This window comes from Oncorhynchus keta, chromosome 28, assembly GCF_023373465.1.
Source record: "Oncorhynchus keta strain PuntledgeMale-10-30-2019 chromosome 28, Oket_V2, whole genome shotgun sequence".
Lineage (NCBI taxonomy): Eukaryota > Metazoa > Chordata > Actinopteri > Salmoniformes > Salmonidae > Oncorhynchus > Oncorhynchus keta.
In genome coordinates, this window is record NC_068448.1 from 36156641 (window position 1) to 36176802 (window position 20162).

General features: G+C 45.0%; 1 protein-coding gene and 1 long non-coding RNA gene across 3 annotated transcripts in view; one reads left to right on the top strand and one right to left on the bottom strand.

Annotated features, from left to right (window-relative positions):
• LOC118360591 (agrin-like) overlaps positions 1–20162 on the bottom strand; it is a 285805-nt gene that overhangs the window by 100632 nt on the left and 165011 nt on the right. Inside the window, 1 exon segment of the mRNA XM_052482905.1 lies at positions 7604–7819. Coding sequence (XP_052338865.1) covers positions 7604–7819 — 216 coding nt within the window.
• LOC127912793 (uncharacterized) lies at positions 1777–3379 on the top strand. 2 transcript variants are annotated; one of them, XR_008083440.1, is made up of 3 exons: positions 1777–2214; positions 2377–2459; positions 2950–3379. It is a non-coding gene; the product is annotated as an uncharacterized LOC127912793 (long non-coding RNA). The 2 variants fall into 2 exon arrangements; XR_008083441.1 differs by lacking the exon at positions 2950–3379 and adding an exon at positions 2541–2781.

Here is a 20162-nt window from a genome sequence, read left to right on the forward strand (position 1 = left end):
GTAATCACCCAGAGAGAGAGAGAGAGAGAGAGAGAGAGAGAGAGAGAGAGAGAGAGAGAGAGAGAGGGAGAGGGAGAGGGAGAGAGAGAGAGAAAGAGTGAGAGAGAGAAAGAAAGAGGGCATCAGTAATCACCCAGAGAGAGAGAGAGAGAGAGAGAGAGAGAGAGAGAGAGAGAGAGAGAGAGAGAGAGAGAGAGAGAGAGGGAGCAGAGCAGAAACCGTACTGATGAGGTCAGCAGCCAGGTACACAGGCTGAATGTGGCCTCACGGAGATGACTAACACCCTATTCACCGAGGGTGATAGAGATCGAGGGGGGTGGGGGTGAGAAAGTGAGAGGGAGTTCAAAATCTATAGTATAACCTATCCTATGACAGTTACTATGACAGCCAAGCCAATGTGTGGCAGCAGTAATGCCATAGTTTCACATTTGAGCTGCAACCTATCCACAATATGGCTATATGCCCATTTAAATGTTATGATCTACCAAAATACCAAAAGGGAGGGGGGGGGACATTGATTGACGGCCATTCTTCAAGACTGATATTTTTGGAGTGTCTCTAGCGGTCTCTAAGCCGTCTCTATGGGGAAGCTAGCTGATGAGTGAAGTTAAAGTTAGACAGAGGGACTCTAGTAGGTTGACAAGACAGGTGAACACCGTGTCACTGGCACCTCCATGCTGGGAGAGAGAAAACTAATTTACACCGGCTCTCACCACACTCCACCGCAGTCGCTGCCCGCTGTCAAACTCTATCGCCATGGCGATTTCGCCAGGGGGAAGCGCACACATGTCGACAGAGTAACGAACGACCTGTTGGCTAACAGGAAGGGGTTGGGGGGTGGAGTAAGTTTGCTCGCTTCTCCTTCGTTTCATGGGCTTTGTGGAGTCTCACGCTTCTTCCCAGCGCTTTACAAGACGGACAGGGATAAATCAGTCTTTCTACGCCCCTAACACCTTAACGACCTCCTAACTAGCACTGGCCATCACAAAAGCGCAGCCGGAGTAAAACTGTCGGATTTGAATTGTAGTCCGCCCGAAAAACTGGGCCTGGGAGCAAAACATCAGGGCTTAGGTGTCTGGGAACGCTTTGCTCCACACAAGTCTGTAAGAAAAAAAATAACTATTCAACAGACTAGACTACAGTTTCAGATAACATCCATTCAGTCTGTTGGTGTTGCTTAGGAAGTCTGCGATGTGTCTTCTATGGAAGACCATGGAAGAGAACAGTCAGTATTGCCTCTTGAGGGGATTGTATATATTGTGGGGACTTTCTGCCATGTAGGAATATAGCTCCTCTTCAATCCTTTCTTTACAGGTTGGAGAGAGAGACTTACATTGTTTTCCATTTTGGGACCAGACACAGAAAGTGGTTGCAACCAGTTTGCTTGAGCCGCAATACAATATCCCACTTTGCAATTGGATACCTGTCAAAGGTACCAGACAGAACCGAAGAGAAGCAAACCAACCGTTCCCTTGGTATTGAAGAATGTGGTTTTAACAGTCAATAAGAGGGAAACAACACGACACATCGATTCCCACATTAACACATCTCATACTTTATACTGAAAGACAACAGATGTTGCTTCCTCGGCTGCACTAGCAAAGACAGACCACCGGGAAACCAGCAAACAGGCAAGCAGACAGACAGACGGACAGAGTTCTCTTAGGACCAACTGCCTTGGACCAACTGTGGAGTGAGATTGGGGGGGAGCTGTGAGGTAGATACGGCCAGAGTTAGACACACGGCGTACTGAGACGGTCTTTCTTCATGGCTGGAGGGAGTGAAGTGGTGTCTGTTGGCGCTGGAGAGATAAGACAGGGAGTCCTTTCAAACAGCCAGTCAGGCTGTACTGCAGTTACCCACAGAGAAAGGGACAGAGAGGGATAGGGGAAAGAGAGAGAAAAACAGAGAGAATGGTAGGAGAAACACAGTGAAGGGGAGAGCGGAAGAGGCAGGGATAAAAGGGAAGGTGACAGAGAGAGGGGAGAGGAAGAAAGAAGTACAGCGGGGGTATGAAAGAAGAGCGGGAGAGGCAGAGATAAAAGGGAAGGTGACAGAGAGAGGGGAGAGGAAGAAAGAAGTACAGCGGGGGTATGAAAGAAGAGCGGGAGAGGCAGGGATTAAAGGGAAGGTGACAGAGAGAGAGGGGAGAGGAAGAAAGAAGTACAGCGGGGGTATGAAAGAAGAGCGGGAGAGGCAGAGATAAAAGGGAAGGTGACAGAGAGAGGGGAGAGGAAGAAAGAAGTACAGCGGGGGTATGAAAGAAGAGCGGGAGAGGCAGAGATAAAAGGGAAGGTGACAGAGAGAGGGGAGAGGAAGAAAGAAGTACAGCGGGGGTATGAAAGAAGAGCGGGAGAGGCAGGGATAAAAGGGAAGGTGACAGAGAGAGAGGGGAGAGGAAGAAAGAAGTACAGCGGGGGTATGAAAGAAGAGCGGGAGAGGCAGAGATAAAAGGGAAGGTGACAGAGAGAGGGGAGAGGAAGAAAGAAGTACAGCGGGGGTATGAAAGAAGAGCTGGAGAGGCAGGGATTAAAGGGAAGGTGACAGAGAGAGAGGGGAGAGGAAGAAAGAAGTACAGCGGGGGTATGAAAGAAGAGCGGGAGAGGCAGAGATAAAAGGGAAGGTGACAGAGAGAGAGGGGAGAGGAAGAAAGAAGTACAGCGGGGGTATGAAAGAAGAGCGGGAGAGGCAGGGATTAAAGGGAAGGTGACAGAGAGAGGGGAGAGGAAGAAAGAAGTACAGCGGGGGTATGAAAGAAGAGCGGGAGAGGCAGAGATAAAAGGGAAGGTGATAGAGAGAGGGGAGAGGAAGAAAGAAGTACAGTGGGGGTATGAAAGAAGAGCGGGAGAGGCAGAGATAAAAGGGAAGGTGATAGAGAGAGGGGAGAGGAAGAAAGAAGTACAGCGGGGGTATGAAAGAAGAGCGGGAGAGGCAGGGATTAAAGGGAAGGTGACAGAGAGAGAGGGGAGAGGAAGAAAGAAGTACAGCGGGGGTATGAAAGAAGAGCGGGAGAGGCAGAGATAAAAGGGAAGGTGACAGAGAGAGAGGGGAGAGGAAGAAAGAAGTACAGCGGGGGTATGAAAGAAGAGCGGGAGAGGCAGAGATAAAAGGGAAGGTGACAGAGAGAGGGGAGAGGAAGAAAGAAGTACAGCGGGGGTATGAAAGAAGAGCGGGAGAGGCAGAGATAAAAGGGAAGGTGACAGAGAGAGGGGAGAGGAAGAAAGAAGTACAGCGGGGGTATGAAAGAAGAGCGGGAGAGGCAGAGATAAAAGGGAAGGTGACAGAGAGAGAGGGGAGAGGAAGAAAGAAGTACAGTGGGGGTATGAAAGAAGAGCGGGAGAGGCAGGGATTAAAGGGAAGGTGACAGAGAGAGGGGAGAGGAAGAAAGAAGTACAGCGGCGGTATGAAAGAAGAGCGGGAGAGAAAGAATGAGAGTCTGAGTGTAGTCTATCAGCAGAGCGTGAGGCTCCTGGGCTCCCTCTACACACACACGAAATCGATCTTCCCCATCGATTTGTGCCCACTTTCTCCCCGTCGCACCACCACCCTCCCCCCCTAAAAAAACTCCACGTTCCACACGACTGGGCTCTCCGGAATGAGTTCTGAGGCACAGGCACTCGCTGGGCCCCCCTCTCCTCCCCGCTGCAGCGCACTGCACGGGTTGGGAGGCCGAGTGTTTACCCCTCTCTCTTGTGTCGACTCCAAGTTCAATATTAGGAGAGCTAACGCGGCTCTTCATGTTCTACTGAACGGTAACCCTGGTTAAGTGCCAGCTGCCTTCTGTCCTCCTCCACACCCCTCTTTCAATGGCTTTTTTTCATCTTTCCCTAAAAAACACAGTTATCTCACGCTTCGGGGCCAATTTCAACAGATTTAAACAGAGAAGAGCTCCCCTTTAAAACCAAAAAATTCAAACGGTACCCGTAGACGATAGACGCTGGACTAGTGAACTAACCCACAGAAATGTGACCCCGCTCCCAAATTACCCATTTTATATGCATTTTATATAAAGCGGGGATTAATGAGTTGCTTAGGCTGGAATGTCCATAAAGGTCCATGCCGGCTGAGTTATGTACACATTACAGTACAAAAACCCACTAAACTGAGCTAGAGTACTCATGCATTAAGTGGCCATGCATTGACTTGGTATCTGGAGTGGCCAGAGGCAAGATCCAGGTCGCTATCTTACATTACAGACTTGAACACCAGCTTGGCTTTAATCTGCCACTACATGAATCATTATAGATCATCCAAGCACCGTGTCCCTTCAACTGGGAGGGCCACCTTAATATGTCATGGAGAAGAAGAAACATTTAGTGCTTATGACGACTTTATGAATTCCCTATGAAGCTTTTATAAGTTGTGGTTTGATTAAAGTTAGAAAAATGTGAACAAATACAATGAAATAGTTGTAAAAACCCCATTCACTCCCCGTCTCCAGCAGATCTCTCCATCACCACAGACAACAACATCATACCAGCCAGTGTGACCTGCCTGGCCCTTCTGCACTGAAATGTATTGAAGGGACAAATAGAATCTGTCATCCAGTTTCCCCCTGAACCTCTGCTTCTCGTCCTCCCGTGGCAAGACTGTTATTGTCTGCTCTCTCTGTTTTTTTTTTTGCTCTCTCTAAGCGCTATTTATTCTCCTTCAAGCTCCATTGTTTCAGCGCTACGCCTATTTTTACCGGCTGCTCCCTTAATGTCGACAAAATGTGTTTTGATATTCAAATATTTATTGTGATATTTGTGGCGGAACTGTCAAATGGAACAAGCTCTTTAATACTCAGAAGTACGATGTTTGTCATTTGGGAATTCTACTGCTGTCCAACATTTCTTGTTTTAGGCTTTGAATGCATCTTGAAGGGACTCTAGACAGGAGCATTAAAGTTAGTAGTCACATAGCTTTGAATAGTATGATTTCTCCCCACAACTGAATAAGCTCTCATCCTTGATAGCCTCATATTCCCAATTACTGTGAACTCTACATATACACTTTGCCTATGCTAAGGCAAATGCTAAAACTGAATTCTCACGAATAGAGATGCTATCGAGGTTTTGATGTACATCCGGTGTATATGTGGTGTATATACATATATAGATTGCATATGGATTACTGTTACAGTGCTATTTGGGTTGTTCATTGGATTCATTGCGACATTTCATGATTTCTTGTTGTGTTTTTGTTTTTTGTTTTTGTGTGTACTTGTTTGACATTGTACTGTATTGTTATGAGCTGGTAACATAAACATTTCGCTGCACCATCTATAACATCTGCTGAACTGTGTTCGTGACCAATACACTTTGATTTGATTTAAATTACCTCTCTCTCCCTCTCGTTCTCCCTCTCTCTCTCCCTTCCCTCTCTTTTTCTCCCTTCCCTCTCTCTCTCCCTTCCCTCTCTTTCGCTCCCTTCCCTCTCTCTCACTCTCTCTCTCTCCCTTCCATCTATCTCACTCTCACCCCCCGCTCTCTCTCCCTTCCCTCTCTCTCTCTCTCTCCCTTCCCTCTCTCTCTCTCCCTTCCCTTTCTCCCCCCCCCCCCACTATCTGGCAAGCCCTGTCGTCAAACAGGCCGTGCTATTAGCCAGCCCCAGTCGGCACAGCAATCAGCCAATGGATTAGCATTGTAACGATGGCACATGAGAAAAAACCTTGACAGGAAGCCCATTGTAGTGTATTGTATTCCTCTGGCTTTCAGCCCTGCGAACCCCTCCCGGAGTGGCTCGGGCTGCTATGCTAATGAGTGATGAGTATGAGACATATGCTTCAATGGAGACTGCTGTTATTATACGTTCTCTCGGGACCATGGGATACAGACAGGGTCTCGAGGTGTTTGGTCGTCAGGCGCCTGGTACCGTGCCTTCAGAAAGTGTTCCTAACCCTTGACTTGTTCACATTTTGTGCTGTTACAGCCCCAATTTAAAATGGATTCAATTGAGATTTAAGAGACCATCAAAGTGGAATTATGTTTTTAGAAAGTGGTACTAATTAATACAAATCTGAAAAGGTAAATAAGTTCAGGAGTAAACATTTGCTTAACAAGTCACATAATAAGGTGCATGGACTCACTCTTTGTGCCATAATAGTGTTTAACATGATTTTTGAATGACTACCTCATCTCTGTACCCCACACATACAATTATCTGTAAGGTCTTTCAATCGAGCAGTGAATTTTAAACACAGATTCAAACACAAAGACCAGGGAGGTTTTCCAATGCCTCGCAAAGAAGGGCACTTACTAGTAGATGGGTAAAATAAATGAAAAGCAGACACTGAATATCCTTTTGAGCATGGTGAAGTGATTAATTACACTTTGGATGGCGTATCAATACACCCAGTCACTACAAAGATACAGGCGTCCTTCCTAACTCAGTTGCCAGAGAGGAAGGACACCGCTCAGGGATTTCACCATGAGGCCAATAGCGACAACAGTTACAGTGTTTAATGTCTGTGATAGGAGAAAACTGAGGATACACTGTAGTTACTCCACAATACTAACCTAAATGACAGAGTGAAAAGAAGGAAGCCTGTACAGAATACAAAATACAAATATGCTAAAACGTGCATCCTGTTTGCAAAAAGGCAATTAAGTAAACAAATCTATTTCCTCTATGTCCTGAATACAAAGCATGCATGGTGGATGCATCAGGTTATGGGTATGGTTGTCATTGGCAAGGCCTAAGGAGTTTTTAAAAATAAAATTAAATGGAATAGAGCTAAGCACAGGCAAAATCCTAGAGGAAAACCTGGTTCTGTCTGCTTTCCAACACTGGGAGACAAATTCACCTTTAAGGAGGATAATTACCTAAAACTCAATGCCAAATATACACTGGAGTTGCTTTCAAAGGCGACAGAGTAACAGTTTTGACTTAAATCGGCATGAAAATCTATGGCCAGTCTTCAAATTGTCTCTCTAGCAATGATAAACAACCCAATTGATAGAACATATTATTTTTTAAAGAGTAATGTGCAAATATTGTACAATCCAGGTGTGCAAAGCTCTTAGAAATTTACCCATAAAGACTCACCTCTGTAATCGCCGCCAAAGTGATTCTAGCATGTATTTACTCAGGGATGTGAACACTTATGTAAAGTAGATATTTCTGTATTTAAATTTTCTATTAATTTGCAAACATTTCTAAATGCATGTTTTCACTTTGTCATTATGGAGTATTGTGTGAAGATGTGTGAACCCATGATGAGTTCAGATTTTTGTGTGGCCCCCACCCCCACCCCCATCACGATCATGATCTAGGCTCTGTGAGGATAATGAAGTAACGGCTCGCATTTCCCTTGCGGAGGTACAGAACATATACTATGTTGAAATGTACTGTATTGTAGTGTAATGCTAAAGGACTCATTCTGAATGTATGAAAGAGCACTAAGGATCGCAGTGGGCTGAATAGTAGAGTCATGCTAGCTGAGTCACTATACATCAGGGTAGGGTAGTAGTCTTCACAACACAGACTGAAACAGACTGAATAGTAGCTAGCGTGACGTTAGCTGATCTCACCATACTGTAAATACAATACTTTGTGTTAGCACACAACACCGACAAAACTATAATAGCTAGATAGCGTGATGCTAGCTAGCTGGACTCACCACAGGGTCCCTTGCGCAGCACCTTGATGCGTCGCTGCGTGTTGCACTGGGCCTTCTCCAGCTCGCACTCGTTGGAGTAGGTGGAGGAGTCTGAGCCGCACACGGGTGCCACAACCGACGGACAAACCATCTTCTTGCATACACACTCCGCCTTAGAGGGGTCAGCCGCTTCACGCTCACACACCGCCCCGAAGCCGCACAGCATACCTCTGCAACCTGCCCAGAGAGAGGAGGGAAACACTGTTACATTTGATCATTTTATTAAAAACATTTGACATTTCATAAAAAAACGTGCAAAGCAGTGTGTCATTTCGAAGGGAGGAAATGCGCCCAACAGGAGGACCCTTTGAAAACATAAGTGACGTTACAGAAAGTTAAACGGCCTTAGCTAACAGTTCACACTTGAGAAACACTATATTTCCATGGGTTACACAACTTTGTTAATATTCCCCATACACGAGAACATACAATATCCACCATGCACATGTAGCTTCATTGACTCCTGTAATATACACTATATATACAAAAGTATGCGGACACCCCTTCAAATGAATGGATTTGGCTATTTCAGCCAGACCTGTTGCTGACAGGTGTATAAAATAGGGCAGCAATGCAATCACCATAGACAAACAATGGCAGTAGAATGGCCTTACTGAAAAGCTCAGTGACTCTCAACGTGGCACCGTCATAGGATGCCACCTTTACAACAAGTCATTTTGTCAAATTTCTGTTAGGCTAGAGCTGCCCCAGTCAACTGTAAGTGCTGTTATTGTGAAGTGGAAACGCCTGTGGTAGGCTACACAAGTGGTAGGCCACACAAGCTCACAGAACGGGTCCGGCAAGTGCTTAAGCGCGTAGCGTGTAAAGAAAAGTCTGTCCTCGGTTACCAACACTCACCACCGAGTCCAAACCTCTGGAAGCAGCATTAGCACAATAACTGTTCGTCGGGAGATTCGTGAAATGGGTTTCCATAGGTTTTTTGGATCCCAGGAGAACACCCCAATGCATGGTGCCAAATGTAAAGTTTGGTGGAGGAGGAATAATGGTCTGGGGCTGTTTTTCATGGTTCAAGCTATAGGCCCCTTAGTTCCAAGGGATGGAAATCTTAACACTAAAGCATACAATGACATTCTAGACGATTCTGTGCTTCCAACTTTGTGGCAACAGTTTGGGGAAGATATTTTCCTGTTTCAGCATGACAATGGTCCTGTGCACAAAGCGAGGTCCATACAGAAATGGTTTGTTGAGATCGGTGTGGAAGAACTTGACAGGCCTGCACAGAGCCCTGACCTCAACCCCATCGAACACCTTTGGGATTAATTGGAACACCGAATGCGAGCCAGGCCTAATCGCCTGACATCAGTGCCTGACCTCACTTCCACTCCTGTGGCTGAATGAAAGCAAGTCCCCACAGCAATGTTCCAACATTTAGCGGAAAGCCTTCCCAGAAGATTGGAGGCTGTTGTATCAGCAAAGGGGGGACCAACTCCATATTCATGCCCATGATTTTGGAATAAGATGTTTTATGAGCAGGTGTCCACATACCTTTGGTCATGTAGTGTAGATGTCAACTTGGGACCTTAAACATACATTTATCTGGCCAGTGGCCACACATCCATAGTACTACATTACAGCTGCCTAAAACAGATGGCAACTCTCACAGGTAGTGGATTTGAATAGAAATCAATGAGACTGAGGACCAAGTGTACTCCTAGCTAAGCCTCGGTCTGGAAAGTATGATTGGTCTGGAGCGTCTGATGCCCAATGTCAGCACGGCCTCTCCGGCTGCCCCCCCACCTCCTCTCCAGTCCCCCCTTCCACCGATCGCCCCCAGCTATGTCTTATCGCTGGTTCCCAGGCAAGGGCTAAACGCGAGGGGGCATGTCCACTCGGACTAGCCCGGCAGCTGTCTGGCTTCCTCTCACTCGCTCCTGAACACGCACACACAGGCGCACACACGTACACTGCACACACACACATACATACATACACACCACTGTTATGTGTGTGTGAAAGGAGAGGGTGGCTGCTGTTACAGCATCTGCTTTGGCTGCCAGCTCTCTTTCTCTTAAAGTCCAAGTCTACCATGCTCTCCCTCTCTTTCCGAGCAAAACAGTTCAGTAGAGTTGGTGCATATATTACGACGGCAGTTCAGGCAAGCAACATTTGTTCTGAAGGCAAGCCAAAGTTCGGAGCCGAGGTCTTCACCCCTCTGTAGGTGACTGGTCAGCAGTAGGGATTTTTCAATAAAGTCTTTGTTGTCATTCGACGAGAGACGACTCGTTTTCATGTACATTCTTTCACTGAAAAATACTGAACCAAACATCTTAGTTAGATTCTCTTCTGGAAAATTACTATAAAATCCTGTGTTAAGACATGAGAATCAATGGATGACTTTGTGAATAGTGTAATTGTGACTATAGAGACTTTTTAATCCCACTATCTAAGGTTATTTTATTTGTCCACTGATCAGAAGGCAAAATTACTTCAGCAAAAATGTCAAAATTAATGACAGATTTATTGAGTTATCTACTTTGAGGAAGTGTATACTGGCTATGGTGTCTCAAGATGGACAAACAGTATTAATGCCGCTTTGTTCTCGCTTTTCAAGCATAGGTCTTTTAAGGGAGTATGGGAGAACACTCGTTCGGTTTGGCAAGCTGAGTTTAGCTGGGCGTCAGCCAAACTGAAGCATGCTGACGCCTTTACAGTGAGACAGGACAGGTGAGGGCTTCAATTCCCAGTGGGAGACCACCTGAAAAGCTGGAGCCTGACATACCTGAGCTAGTCTCTTTTCTTTGGTTGAAGAGGGGGGCGAGATAGAGGGAGGGTGTGTGTGTGGACAAGATAGGAAGAGACTGAGAGATGAGTTGAAATCCAATCTAGCTATGTATGATGTGAAAGGACTTGTATTAACATGTTGACTGAGGGGACAAGTAGAGAAAGGCAGGTAGAGTCAAAATGCGTTAGTCAGTGAAGCACAGACATATCTGCTGGCATGGGCGAGCAATCTGAGCTCAAAAAGACATCTCAAGCGAGGTAAGGAACATAACACTTTACACACATCAGAATTGGCCTATATAGGGATAAATTGAAATGTTTCTAACGGAAGAAATATGAATTGCATAACCATGGTAGCAATTGAAAGGGAACCGTTTCAAATTATTAGACCAAAGGCGAGGCTCACCTGACAAGACTGAATCCAAACGTTACACTGTTAATTTGTGCATTTTACATTTACATTACTTTGTGTCGCATTTCTTGAAAACTAAATCTGAAAATACTCTGGATACATTCAGTAACATGATAAGAATATTCCTGGAAATGTGGGGTAGGTGCAAGATAAGACAAACAAATGAAAAGGCTTTGAGTGTGAGGACTAACGGGAAGCAAGTTCAGGGAAGCAAGTTCAGGGGAGTGAGTGTTTTAATAAATAAAACAACGAACGCAAACCACAAACACCACGACACAAACAACAGAGTCAATAACACCTGAGGAAAGAACCAAATGGATTGACAGATATAGGGAAGATAATCAAGGAGGTGATGGAGTCCAGGTGAGTGTCATGAGGCGCAGCTGACAGGTGTGCGGGATAATCAGCAGCCTGATGACCTAGAGGCCGGAGAGGGAGTATACGTGACAACTAAAGAAGAGTCTTCAACTATAAGGTACTTTTTTTTTGCTCTCCTAGCTGTGCTGTTGAGGAACTAGACCAAGCATCCTTGTTGTTTCGTGTGGAACACATCCCCACCATCACACAATTACGGTTGGTGTTTACACAATCCAAAATCAGTCCATTATAAATCCAAATCTGGGTCAGGTGGGCATGATTTGAAAGCTTGTTCTATTACCAACATGAGTATACAATACAATCTAACAGTGTTAGGCTTTCAGGAGGCAATTCAGAGAAACAGATTGTTATTTTGGAAAGTTGTGTGCATTCAGGCAGTGTGCCAAGTTGAATTTTCTTCACAATAGACAAACAGGCTCATTCTGTCCAGAACAACCCACGGTATGACACCATGTCATCTTGTAACTGTTCATAGTGATCGTAAACGTTGACACGTAAACGGGAATGTGAAGTGCAGATTGGGGCTCCAGAGTGGCGCAGTGGTCTAAGACACTATCTCAGTGCAAGAGGTGTCACTGCAGTACCTGGTTCGAACCCAGGCTGCATCACATCTGGCTGTGATTGGGAGTCCCATAGGGCTACGCACAGTCCTTCTAATTTACATCTTTTCCCTCAAGTTGCCTAATTAGCGGAAGGGATGGGGGCAACGTCTTGTCGCACGAGGTGCTCAAGTTCAGAACATCTGTTAGTCAAAACCCATACAGAGCTGTGTAGAGGAGACCCTGAGCTCTGACATCATGTAAAGCTTTTACTGTACAGCCACTGCATTCAAATGTAGGCGCTTACCAGTGCCCAAATCTGCCATTTTCAACCCGTGTACGAGTGTAAAGGGTTAAGAAAAAGGACAATGTGGACGGACGAATGACACCTCATACACCAAGAGAGACGTTTCTCTCACCAGTCACATGCTAGCAACTCCAGTTCTTCATTACCCATCTACGCTAAGAGCTGTAAATGGCCTCATACGCTAGGGAAGTGTAGAGCATTTATCTGAACAGAATGTAAGCCAATTTGCTTTCAGTGTTGTATAAATAGACTAGCGGTTAGCGTGACCTTTTCCTGCACCTTTGTCCTTGTACAAACAGTACACGTTTTCTGTATCTTCTGTTCGTTGAGAAAAAAAAAATGGGACAAGGTAAACGTTTAAACATGAACCCGGCTGTAAACTGACCCACAAGGACAGGGGATTATAATATATAGACGAGACGGTACAATAACAGGCTGGCCATGCACATCGCAGAACTGGCCACTTGTGTGGAATCTGTATTCAGTGGGTTTTCTATCGGGTGGAGGGAAGAGTGTGAGTGTGTGCTTGTGTTTGTATGTGCTTGTGTAAGGTAATCTTTCTACCCCAAGAGCTAAAAGCTTCATTTACATGCAGGTGGGTCTCTTTCTACCCTCTGGAGGAAATCCCATTTGAGAGAAGGAGCATGTCCAGTTTGTGGCTGACATGGAAGGTAATGCCTTGTCCAGGCAATGCTCACAGTGTATTTAGAGAGGTCATCCATAATACATGATTTCATGCTCTCGCTGGTGAGAAAGGGAGGTGTGGACTGATGGGGATGCGGGTAAGCTAGGGATAGCAGCTCTCACAGAAATGACAAGATAGACACTATTATTAGCAGGGGTGTCAAACTCATTCCAAGTGTCTGCTTGTTTTTCCTTTTTCCTTTCAATTAAGACTTATACAACCAGGTGAGGGGAGATCCTTACTAATTTGTGACTTTAATTCATTAATCAAGTACAAGGGCGGAGCGAAAACCCACAGACACTTGGCCCTCCGTGGAATGAGTTTGACACAGATGTTAGACAATGCTAGAAAGTATTGTATAGTTAGAATTGTATTTTACTTTTTTATTTCACCTTTATTTAACCAGGTAGGCTAGTTGAGAACAAGTTCTCATTTACAACTGCGGCCTGGCCAAGGTAAAGCATAGCAATTCGACACATACAACAACACAGAGTTACAGATGGAATAAACAAAACAGTCAATAATACAGCAGAACAAAAGAAAACAAAAATTCGATGTACAGAGAGTGCAAATGAGCTAAGATAAGGGAGTTAAGGCAATAAATAGGCCATGGTGGTGAAGTACTTACAATTTAAACACTTGAATGGTTGATGTGCAGAAGATGAATGTGCAAGTAGAGATACTCGGTTGCAAAGGGGCAAGATAAATAAATAAATACTGTATGGGGATGAGGTAGGTAGATAGATGGGCTGTTTACAGGTGCAGTGATCTGTGAGCTGCTCTGACAGCTGGTGCTAAAAGCTAGTGAGGGAGATATGAGTCTCCAGCTTCAGAGATTTTTGCAGTTTGTTCCAGTCATTGGCAGCAGAGAACTGGAAGGAAAGATGACCAAAGGAGGAATTGGCTTTGGGGGTGACCAGTGAGATATACCTGCTGGAGCGCGTGCTACGAGTGGGTGCTGCTATGGTGACCAGTGAGCTGAGATAAGACAGGGCTTTACCTAGCATAGACTTGTAGATAACCTGTAGCCAGTGGGTTTGGCGACGAGTTTGAAGCGAGGGCCAACCAACGAGTGCGTACAGGTCGCAATGGTGTGTAGTGTATGGGGCTTTGGTGACAAAACGGATGGCACTGTGATAGACTGCATCCAGATTGTTGAGTAGAGTGTTGGAGGCTATTTTATAGATGACATCACCGAAGTCGAGGATCGGTAGGATGGTCAGTTTTACGAGGGTATGTTAGGCAGCATGAGTGAAGGATGCTTTGTTGCGATATAGGAAGCCAATTCTAGATTTAATTATGGATTGGAGATGCTTAATGTGAGTCTGGAAGGAGAGTTTACAGTCTAACCAGATACCTAGGTATTTGTAGTTGTTCACGTATTCTAAGTCAGAACTGTCCAGAGTAGTGATGCTGGACAGGTGAGCAGGGATCGGTTGAATAGCATGCATTTAGTTTCCCCTGCGTTTAAGAGCAGTTGAAGGCCACGGAAGGAGAGTTGTATGGCATTGAAGCTCGTCTGAAGGTTAGTTAACACAGTGTCCAAAGAGGGGCCAGAAGTATACAGAATGGTGTCGTCTGCGTAGAGGTGTACCAGAGAATCACCAGCAGCAAGAGCAACATCATTGATGTATACAGAGAAGAGAATCGGCCCGAGGATTGAACCCTGTGGTACCCCCATAGAGACTGCCAGAGGTCCGGACAACAGGCCCTCCAATTTGACACACTGAACTCTATCAGAGAAGTAGTTGGTAAACCAGACGAGGCAATCATTTGAGAAACCAAGGCTGTCGAGTCTGCCAATAAGAATGTGGTGATTGACAGAGTCGAAAGCCATGGCCAGGTCGATGAATACGGATGCACAGTAATGTCTCTTATCGATGGCGGTTATGATGCCGTTTAGGACCTTGAGCGTGGCTGAGGTGCACCCATGACCAGCTCTGAAACCAGATTGCATAGTGGAGAAGGTACGGTGGGATTCGAAATCTGTTTGTTAACTTGGCTTTCGAAGACCTTAGGAAGACAGGGTAGGATAGATATATGTCCGTAGCAGTTTGGGTATAGAGTGTCACCCCCTTTGAAGAGGGGATGACCGCGGCAGCTTTCCAATCTTTGGGAATCTCAGACGATACGAAACAGAGGTTGAACAGGCTTGTAATAGGGGTATAACTTCCACTGTGTGTAACATTAATGATGTGTCTTTATATTCTGGGACCGTAACAGTAGAACTGTGTGATGTCTGGTGAATTGTTTGCCTATCTGAAAAGCAATACACATAATAATGGGGTGAGTATGAAGATCTAAACCAGAGATCTGTATATATTGACAAGATGCTCATGTCTCCTCCCTAACAGTGGGAGTCGTTGTCCCAAAGGCTGGAAGGCAGGCGACAAGCTTAGGTCCAAAATAAAACCATAGAAACGCATTGGGATTATATTGGACAGATTTTGGCGAGCGATTTTGGCGAGCTTGAAACCTCTCACTTCACCTTTCCTCTCTGCTTAAACGCTTCAAGACTGACTTGACAAATCCAAAATGGCCGATTTGGTAAACATCACAAGGTTTCTATTCCACAAGTTTCGTGTTTGGTCAAGAGGATCAGGAGGAAGGAGATTAATAAATACGTGAGAGGGTTATCCCTGAACTTTACACCGGTGTAAAGAATAGCGATTGACTTTTCCTGTGAGATTAAAAAACAAAAATGGCTCATTATTAAATAACTATTCTGGTTTGGCCTATGCTATCTATATTGGATTAAAGCGGCAGAGCGTAAAAGGCATATTGGAGTGCAGACCTGAGTTAAAATACTATTTTAGTTTGCCTTATGAAACCAGAAAGTCTAAAAAATGCAAGCCAGGGATTGCATGAGTTAACTATCTCCAGCTGTTGTGTGGCTGTTTCCCTGTGTCACTGTGCCAAAAGGCTATCGGAACACTGGGAAACGTTGCCATGGAGACTGTCATCCACTTAATGGGCGCGAGGCAGTCGTCACATCTGGTTTCAAAATGGAAACTCCAGACCCATTCACAGGTGACTATTTACACACTCCAGAGCGGCGACTGCACAAATCTTGATCAGTTAAGAAAAGCTGTTTTTCCTTCCATCATTCTGTCGGTGAATGCGTGAGCCCCCGGTGCATTTGCTCCTCGATTCCCTTTTGGTTTAGAATAATCTCATTTTGAATTTTGTTGAGAAACAGTAAGATTACGCACTATATTTGCTCCAACCCTAGATGTTCTGTCTCTGGCTGAATGCGATGCACTCAGAGGTAGGCAATTGATTCATAGAATTGCAAACTTGAGCGTCGGCCTGCCGCTCCATCGATAACGCCATTTACAGCAACGCGCCAGAAGGACGGGGAGAGATGCACTATGTCACTTCGAATAAATACTGTCTAGTTGCGCCCGCTGTCTGTAAAATACATCTGCTTAAAACTTCCATTGATCTTCTACTTACAGGCTCCCAGGAGACTGATGGAGTCAATTATTGATTGCGCAGCAATCATAGAAAGAACAGCGAGTAGGTAAACATCTGCTTAACACAGCAGTGGGAGGTAGAAGAAGAGACAGATTTTCATACTTTACAAACAACTTTTTATTTCTTGTGCTACTTTCTACGATGTCATCCCAACGAACTAAATTAAGGTATGAAGCGAGTGTGAGGTATTTCTCCTTCATTCCCCGTCTGGTCTAAGATAGTGTGTGTGTGTGTGTGTGTATGTGGAATGTGTGTGTAGGCTTGTATTTTCTCATTTCCACGTATAAAAGGGCAATCAATTCCCCTCCTGCTCATTGAGCTTCCTGGGCTGAGCGGGGTTGCTGACCCGGCTTACACCCGCATCAATTTATTATTTACCTCGCGCACGCACATGCACACACACCGGCTCAGCTAAACAACAAACATTCCCACACTGTTTTCCAGACACAGACAGAAAAAGAGAAGGATGGGAGATGTAGTGAGAGGAAGAGGATGGCGAGAGAGGTGGTAATGAGGGAGAGGGAATGTGACAGAATGTGCAAGAGCAGATGAGCAGAGTTGAGAGAGATAAATAGAGAGAGCAAGAGAAGATGGGGAGCGGTTAGAGAGCGGGAAGGAGAGAGAGAGAGAGGTTAGAGAGAGAGGGAAGGAGAGAGAGAGGGGTTGGAAAGAGGGAATGAAGGAAAGGAAAGAGGCGGAGGAAGAGAGAGAGCTTAAAGAGCGGGAAGGAGAGAGAGGTTGGAAAGAGGGAATGAAGGAAAGGAAAGAGGCGGAGGAAGAGAGAGACCTTAAAGAGAGGGAAGGAGAGTGAAAGGTTAGAGAGAGGGAAGGAGAGTGAGAGGTTAGAGAGAGGGAAGGAGAGAGAGAGGGGTTGGAAAGAGGGAATGAAGGAAAGGAAAGAGGCGGAGGAAGAGAGAGACCTTAAAGAGAGGGAAGGAGAGTGAAAGGTTAGAGAGAGGGAAGGAGAGTGAGAGGTTAGAGAGCGGGAAGGAGAGAGAGAGAGGTTGGAAAGAGGGAATGAAGGAAAGGAAAGAGGCGGAGGGAGAGAGAGACCTTAAAGAGAGGGAAGGAGAGTGAGAGGTTAGAGAGAGGGAAGGAGCGATAGAGATGTTAGAGAGAGGGAAGGAGAGTGAGAGGTTAGAGAGAGGGAAGGAGCGATAGAGATGTTAAAAAGAGGGAAGGAGAGTGAGAGGTTAGAGAGAGGGAAGGAGAGGGAGAGGTTAGAGAGAGGGAAGGAGAGTGAGAGGTTAGAGAGAGGGAAGGAGAGTGAGAGGTTAGAGAGAGGGAAGGAGAGGGAGAGGTTAGAGAGAGGGAAGGAGAGGGAGAGGTTAGAGAGAGGGAAGGAGCGATAGATGTTAGAGCAGGGGTGTCAAACTCATTTCGCATCGTGGGCCACATACGGCCTAGGGAGATGTCAAGTGGGCCGGGACCATTAAAATTATACCATACTCTGCTATAAATAACCAAAATATCATGTCTTTCCTTTGTTTTGGTGTAAAGAAGCACAAGAACATTAGGAAAATATTGAAATTTAATGAACTATCCTTTTACAAAACATTTCATGAAACACCTCATATTTCCTTAGACAAATGTGCAATTTACTTTTATCATTCACAAATATGCATTGCAACTGATCCCACTGATTGTACAAAGGCACAAAACTTTAATTGGTACTGAAAAATATAGTAATGCACTTTAAGATTAAATGAGACTTTTAAAGAAAGGAATTTTTAAACCACTTACACATACGCATATAAAATCTAAATGTAATCCCTGCGTACACCTTACAAACTAAGGAGAGTGATTTTAAATGTGTAATGAAGAAAGTGTTCGCCTGTCCTGTAAATCTGTAAACTTCATACATGAAACATACATACACATACAATACATACTGAAAATTTATGGAGTTGTATGAACAGTAGAATTCCATCACACAACTTTTGTTTTGAAGCTGCTGACTAACATTAAAGTGCACATTTTTTAAATCACCACAGTAAGGATTCATCTTCACAGAGCTGTATTCTTTCAATGCAAACAGTATCTAAGGCAGCATTTTAAAGGTGTTAGTCTAGTCTGGACTTGTATTTGTACCTGAAACTTGGCATCTTTTGGCCTGTACAAGTGCATCAACACCAGGTGTCATGTCCTGACTAGCTGTCACTTTCAGAATGTCATTTAAGTGCTTGTTTGTGAGCCTTGAACGCATTTTTGTTTTATTGATATTCATCACTGAGAAAATTTGTTCACAAAGGTAGGTTGTCCCAAACATGCACAAAATTTTAGCAGCCAGGGCTGTTAATTTGGGGTACCCTGGTAGTAGATACTGATAAAATCTGTCCAGACCTACAGAGGCAAATTTGCCCTTCAAATCTGCATCACACTGCAAATCAATTATCTCTAGCTGAATTTCGACCGGCAGATCAGAAGCTTTAACTGTGAAAGGTGAGCGAAAACTGAAAATTCTGTCTCAAGTTCACCAAATACCTGAAAACGTTTCTCAAACTCCCGCAGTAGTCCTGCAATTTTGTCTTTGTACCGTTTCATGTCCGCATCAGGTCTGGTCACACACACATCTCTCAGACAGGGGAAATGAGCAGGGTTGCCATTTGCCAGTTGCATCTCCCACAAAGTCAGCTTCAACTTAAATGCATGTATGTTGTCAGAAAACTGTGTGACAACTTTTTTGCGGCCTTGCAACATTTTGTTCAGATTGTTCAAGTGTTCAGTAATATCAACCAAGAATGCAAGGTCCCGTAGCCATTCCTGAGATTGTAATTCCAACACCGGTTTTCCTTTTTTCTCCATGAACTGTCCGATTTCCTCTCGTAGATCAAAGAAATGCCTCAGCACAGTGCCTCGGCTTAACCATCTCACTTCAGTGTGGTATGGCAGGCTGTGGGTAATGTTGCTGTCGCTGAGAAGTTTGTCAAACTGACGATGGTTCAGACCTCTGGACCGGATGAAATTTACAGTGCGAACAACCACCTCCATGACGTGGTCCATTTTCAGCGACTTGCAACACAATGCCTCCTGGTGCAAAATACAGTGAAATGTCCAGAAACGTTCTCCTCCATTAAGGGCTTGTACTTTGAACTTTGTCGCGACACCTGCTTTCTTTCCGACCATGGATGGCGCGCCGTCTGTAGCCAGGCTGACAGCGCGGGACCAGTCCACTCCAACTCTGTCCAATGCAGCAAGGACAGAGCCGAAAATGTCCTCGGCTGTTGTGGTGTCCATCATTGGCACCAACTCAAGAAACTCTTCAGTAACAGTCAATGTCTCATCAACTCCTCGAATAAATATGGCCAGTTGGGCCACGTCTGTGATGTCAGTGCTCTCGTCAATTGCCACGGAAAATGCAATAAATGACTTGACTCTCTGTTTCAATTGACTGTCTAAATCTGCCGATAGTTCCGAAATCCTCTCTGCTATAGTATTCCTCGTCATGCTAATATTGGCAAAAGCTTGTCGCTTCTCGGGACATACAAGTTCAGCCGCCTTCATCATGCATCGTTTAACAAAGTCACCGTCGGAATACGGCTTCGATGCTAATGCTATTTCGCTAGCAATTAGGTAGCTGGCTTTACCGCTGCTTCACTGACTTCTCGGCTCTGGATGAAAGTTGACTGCTGTTTCCTCAGACCCGCCAGCAATTCGTTAATCTTATCTCTTCTCAGTTGTCCTTGCAAGCCGTCATATTTTTCGCTGTGATGAGTCTCGTAGTGGCGTCGAATATTATATTCCTTCAATACCGAAACTTGTTGCAAACACACCAAGCACAAAGGTTTTCCGTGCATCTCTGTAAATAAATAGGACGTGGTCCATTTTTCTTTGAAAATTCTACACTCCTTATCTACTTTTCTCCGTTTGGATAACGAAATTTTGGCTAATGAGGGTGTAGTGGAGAGGTAGAGACATTAACAATCTTAACAACGTCGTAACAAGCAGCAGATGGCGCATTGATACCGTCTGCTGTTTTC